Consider the following 6,000-nt stretch of genomic DNA (forward strand, 5'->3'; position numbering starts at 1 on the left):
GGGTGATCAAGGTGGAACCAAGAAGAGATAAAAATGGTGGGGATGACAAATTTAACGAGATGGTTATGGCTGGGACATCTTTTATGATAGGTTCAGCCAGAACTGTGCTAGAGCTAAACAACTGATGGTACCTATTTACAGCCACATGGACTCTTTCATTGAGAATGAAGTACTTTGATCGTAGTGTTGTAACTTTTCAGTTAACCAAGATTCGGCGATCATTCGATAGTAGTGCGCTATTTGCCAACCAGTAGTCAGCTGGTCAACATGTCTTTGTTTACATCAATTCCGTAAAGAAAGAGGGAAAGGGCGTTAGTCAGCAGGTAGCAGACAGCAGGCACTCTTTCTCTTTCTCTCTCTCTCTCTTTCTCTTTCTCTCTCTCTCTCTCTCTCTCTTAAAAACACATGTCACTTATCACTCGCTTTCTCTCTCTATCTCTAATTCTAAGTGACATGTGTTTTTAAGAGATAGCGAGAGAGTAGGGGGAAAGAGAGATAACTGGCATGTGTTCTTAAGGGATGGGTTTCTCAGCTGTCACTGATTAACGTCCGAACGATTGTCAAACGGTTTGACATTTAGAGAACTTGTACCGAAGGATCGCCCAAGATTCTTTTATCCTCATTCACTCAACTGTCCAGTCTTTCTCCTGATCCAACATTTCATAGTATGTTAGATTAGCTAGATAGACCACTGGTTTTTTTTTGTCTTTTCCTTAATCTTCTAAACCTTTCAATTAATCCAGTACATCTCTAATCTCCCAATGTAACTAACCTTGTTCTGAGATCTATCTGCCTAGAGATTTGTCTCTTCTCAAACACAAGCGCTATAAAAATATGCTCATACTCGCTGAGATTTAATTGTTGATGTTGTTTATCCCCAAATCACCCTGATGGAGCAGACCTTCCAACCATGCCAAACCTGTTTATTTCTTTATGTTGTGTCAACGCCCCCAGGCGAAGAAGTAGGATCTCCCAAGACATATAAATAGAGGTAGTCTGGCAGTGGTAGGAATGTTGAGTAGCAGTTGTGTAGTGGTTGAGTAGAGATCATCCGAAGGTGCTAGATAGCAGCAGCGTTGAGACATAACACTTTATCTGCAGTACACCAAGAACCATGTTATTCAATGTATCTAGCCTTCTATTTTAGCGATGGCAGGGTAAAAGGGAGGTGGGGGGGGGGGGCTTGTTTTACCCTAAATTTATATAGCAATTAGAAAACCCGGTTGTCAATATAACATGGTTTGTCATAAACACTTGTACTTTGTGGTTTTTTGTCACTTTAATTACAAATTAAGTTGATTAATTCAACGGGATACACTGTCTGCAAGTTGTTGGGTGCAGCATATTGTCCTCCATTTTCTAATTGCTATATATATATAAAGGAAATGGACAGACAGACAGAGAGGGAAGGAGAGAGAGTATTAAATACTGTTATTTATTTTTTAAACTACTCTACAGTTTGTGTCCATATGCACACAAATGGCCCCTTCCAGTTTCAATGTGTCAAATTCACTCACAAGGCTTTGGTTGATTTGGGGCTAGAGTAGAGATATTTGTTGAAGGTGCTACACAGTTGGGCTGAACCTGAAACCATGTGGTTGAGAATAGAAAAAGACATAGGTGAGAAAACTGACACTCAGCCGGTTACGATGATGAAGGTTCCAGTTGACTTGTTCTTGCCAGCTGAGTGGAGTAGAGCAATGTGATATGAAGTGTCTTGCTCAAGGACACAAGGCACTGCCAGGAATCGAACCCTCGACCTTATGACCATGAGTCAAATACCCTAACCACTGAGCCATTTGCCTTCACATAGGTCTAAAAAGCAACAAACTGAGGGACCAAATATAAAATCACCCATTAGTCTTAGTGGTTGGCATTAGGAAGGGCATCCAGCTGTAGAAACCTCGCCAGTCCTCAGTCAAACTGTCCAACCCATGCCAGCATGGAAAGCGGACATTAAACGACGATGATGATGATGATGTTGCATTTGTTCTGCTTGAGTCGATCAGATGGCTGAAATATATGAACCCCTAACTGGCCCTTTTGTTTTTGTTGTTCCTGATAAACACAACAGAATAGAAAAGTATATCAGGAAGGTTTTGGGGTCATTTTCATTCATTTCATTCTAGTGTTATAGAGTTGGATGTTGCACATCTTCTAATCTTTTCATTTGCTTCACCCCAGTTATCTGCTCTTGGGGTTAAGCTGCTTCCTTTAGTGGTAGTTGTGTGTGTACGTGTGTGTACGCACATATACAAGCATGTGTGTGTGTGTGTACGCACATATACAAGCATGTGTACATGTGTGTATATGCGTATGAAATGAGTTTTGCTGGTATGTGCCAGTTGCTGAATCTTGCATTATAAACGCTGTGTGATGAATTAAGGATGCCTCTTGACTTCTCTTTTCACATTTTGGTATTGGTGGAAAATTGTCATTGTAAATTTAGTTGTCTCTCTTTCTTTTACTCTCTCTCTCTCTCTCTCTCTCTATTTCTGTTTGTCTTTCTGTATCTTTCCTTCTCTCTCTTTATCTCTCTCTCTCTGTTCTCTGTTGTAGCATCTAACTGCTGATTCCCGACAGACAGAACCCGTTAAGGTAAGTTAAAATGACATTTATTATATATTCCTTCAGTGATGAAATGTTTTTAAAACCACATCTCCACTGCATCTTGTGTGGTTTGATCTGCAATCACCATCAACTCTCTTATCTCTGGGTGTGTGTAAACAAGCGCCAGACTGGATTTGAACCAATGACAAATGTTGTGTGATGCTCTGTAAAGATCCTGAAATATGAAACCTGATGTTAAACTGATTGAGATCTGATGTCAGTGTTAAAACCTTTTCTGCAGTTCCAGAACAGTGGTGAGCTGTAAGAATTGTTAGCATGCCAAGCAAAATACGTAGTGGTATCTCATCTGTCTGTATGTCCTGGCTTCAAATTCTGTTGAGGTCAATGTTTTCATGCCCTTTTTTAAAAAAAATTCACAATTGTTGTTTGTATATCAACAAACATTTAAGTGGAAAATAATAATATATTTAGAAATAATATATTTCTAAATCTCTCAGAGAGATTTATGCAGTAGCGATACGATGAAGTAGTTGTGTGCTGTCAACTTAATGTGACAGTCCCCTGCAGGGAATAATACTACTGTTGGTTAGACCTAAGAAGCTGCACCGCTTCCTGTCGGCCTTGACACATTCCCTGTGTCCTTATGTTTACAAGGGGGAGACAAGCACCTCTACCCAGCTACATCTGCATCCAGAGACATGTTTCTGAGTCTTTGCTCGTCATCAGTCTCAAAGACTATTGTTGCATTAGAGAGTGAAATATTTATGGCCTTTTTTTTTTGTGGTTATAATAGAGTGAGAGATAGAGAGAGAGAGACATACAGACAGAAGCATCTAATATTATCATATTATAATATAGATCGATTTTGTTCATTTCTACTTGTCCATTTATGTTGTAATTCAAATTGACTGATTGTGATATTTCTGATCTTTCAGCCATTTGTTGCCAATGTTCTGAAGAATGATTCCAAAGGCGATGCCAGGCAGGTAGACTCTGTTCGAAGCAATACCAATAATTATGGTGCCATTGTCTCCACAGACACAGGAAACTTGATTGACGGATGATCTCCACAATGACATTTACATGGAACTGATCTTTTATTCTTTCTGTTTCTCATTTCTAAGTTCTATTTCTAACTTTTTTTTTTTTTTTTTGGTGTGAATTCTTAAGTTGTTTTAATTTATTGAAGAGACAAAAGAGAGGAAAGAAAAAGCAAAATAACAAAAAAAACCTCAAACATTTTTACATTAAAAAAAAATCAAAATATTTCATTTATATTTATTAATTAGTTATTTACATGTTGCTAAATTACTTTTCCTCTTTTGTTTGTACATCTGTACTTCTCTCTCCCTCTCTCTCTCATTTAAAATCAATTTCTTGCTTTACAATTGATTTGTTCTGCATTTCACTCAATTTCTCAAATCTATTTTTTTACAAATTTTATTCTTCGTTAGTTGTTGCAGGTTCTTTTTACTTAAGCACCTCGTTAGTTATCTATTCATTTTAGATTTTTTTTTTGTTGTTTTTGCAATTTTACATTTTGTTAGTTTCTTCCAGAAATATCAATAAAGCACTCAATGAAATCACTTTAGAACATTTTATTATCATTAACAACTTGTCTTATTTTTTATTAAAATTACATTTTGCTTTGTTTTCCCTTTTTGTTTCTATTTGTTTAATTTTATTTTTATGGTTGACTCTGCTTTCTATCCTTTTATGATTGATGAAATATTTAAATCAAATACTATTCTGTGCTGGTCCCTTCTCTCATATTTTGACCCCCTCAACCCCTAACATCAAGCTACCTCTCTCAGGGTTTGTAGTCTTGCAAGTTACTTGGTAACTTCACTGATGCTGGTGGCATAACAAAAGCACCGAGTACACTCTGTACTAGGAAGCCATGCCAAAGCAGACATTGGACCACAAAGTCTTTGAGTCCATTAAATTGTCAAACTGTCCGATCCATGCCAGCATGGAACATGGGCGTTAAAGGATGATGGCAACTGGGATTCATTTAATCCAATGGATTGAAATTGTTTACTAGGAATTCTGATGCTCTCTCCTTATTAGATCTCATTATTTCTGGATCAGAAGTGCAATGTTATACAAGCAAACTGTTTCTGCTTCACTAGAACCCATGTACCTTGCAGAATGGATCTATTTAGGAAAGACAGAACTATTGAACCAATGGTATTCTTGAATTCTGAAAGTTTGAAATGTATGAAAAAGAATATTTTTCTTACTCAAAGTTTGTACATTTGGATATTCTAAGAAAGATGTAATGGCTACATCTGTTTTTTTTTGTTTTTGTTTTTTTGTGAATTACTGACAACTGGTTTCTGTAATATTGAGGACAGAAAGTTTAACATCTACATGAGGTTTCAATCAAGCGCTGGAGTAATGACTGGTAGCCCAGAACTCTGCGTGTGTGTGTGTGTATATAAAGGTTTGTATATTCCTGTCTTCATCGTTTTAATGTCCACTTTCCATGCTTGTATTTGTGTGAATGTATATGTATGTATGTATATATATTCATGCATGTGTATATATACAAGGGGATGCTGAAAAGTTCCTGGCTTTAAGGGTATCACAAAAGGCCTGCTTGGAGGCCCAAACTTCTGAAATCTTTTACAGGGCTTAGAAAAACTGAAGGATCACTGCAATAAATGAGTGAATCTAAGAGAAGAAATTGTTGAATAAAATCATAATTAACTGATCCTCCTGCATTTTCTGTTACCCAAAGCCAAGAATTTTTCAACACCCCATCGTATATATATATATATATATATATATATATATATATATATATATATATATACACACACACACACACACACACACGCACACACACACACATATTTTGCCTCAAGAATGTCAGAATCTGGGTTACATTCTTTTTTAGGTCCACAAAACTTTAACTAACATGAGGAACTAAGTCAACCTCTTACTCTAAAAATACAACACTAGCTCTATGTATTGAGTGCTACTTCTGCTCATTTGTTTCCTCATATATATATATATATATATATATATATTGTTAATCTGTTGTCAGTTTTGAGGTGATGGCATTGAACTGTTCTGATATTCTGTAGAACTTCAGTGAGAAATGTCTCAACATAAACTTTTGTCTTTAGAATCAAATTCACGTTTGCTATGATAATGGAATTGGTTGAAACAAAGTCTATGTATTTTAATCCTGCACTGTTAGGCCACTATAAATGCTACTCAACACCATTCCTCATGACTGCAAATTAATGAGTCTCTTACCAGTTTTATAGTTTCCATTTCTTCAAGAAATATGTTGTACTTGCGTATAGTTTCTATTCACAGTTCTATAGAATGAGCCAGAGAATGCTACAGATCTTGGTTATAGATTTGGTGACATGATGGAGCAACATAGATAAAGCTGGTATTCTGAGACCAAATTGA

At 36.6% G+C, this 6,000-nt stretch overlaps 1 protein-coding gene across 8 annotated transcripts in view; it reads left to right on the plus strand.

Moving 5' to 3' along the window:
• LOC106873756 (mechanosensitive cation channel TMEM63B) overlaps positions 1 to 4,157 on the plus strand; it is an 84,905-nt gene extending 80,748 nt beyond the window's left edge. For all 8 annotated transcript variants that reach the window (XM_089353375.1, XM_089353370.1, XM_089353374.1 and 5 more), the window contains 2 exons: positions 2,560 to 2,598; positions 3,507 to 4,157. In XM_089353375.1, coding sequence (XP_089209501.1) covers positions 2,560 to 2,598; positions 3,507 to 3,635 — 168 coding nt within the window. In that variant the 3' untranslated portion in view covers positions 3,636 to 4,157. The remainder of the gene's footprint in view (positions 1 to 2,559; positions 2,599 to 3,506) is intronic.
• The last annotated feature ends 1,843 nt before the right edge of the window (positions 4,158 to 6,000 follow it).

This window comes from Octopus bimaculoides, chromosome 6 (genome assembly GCF_046866305.1).
Source record: "Octopus bimaculoides isolate indiv1 chromosome 6, ASM4686630v1, whole genome shotgun sequence".
NCBI lineage: Eukaryota > Metazoa > Mollusca > Cephalopoda > Octopoda > Octopodidae > Octopus > Octopus bimaculoides.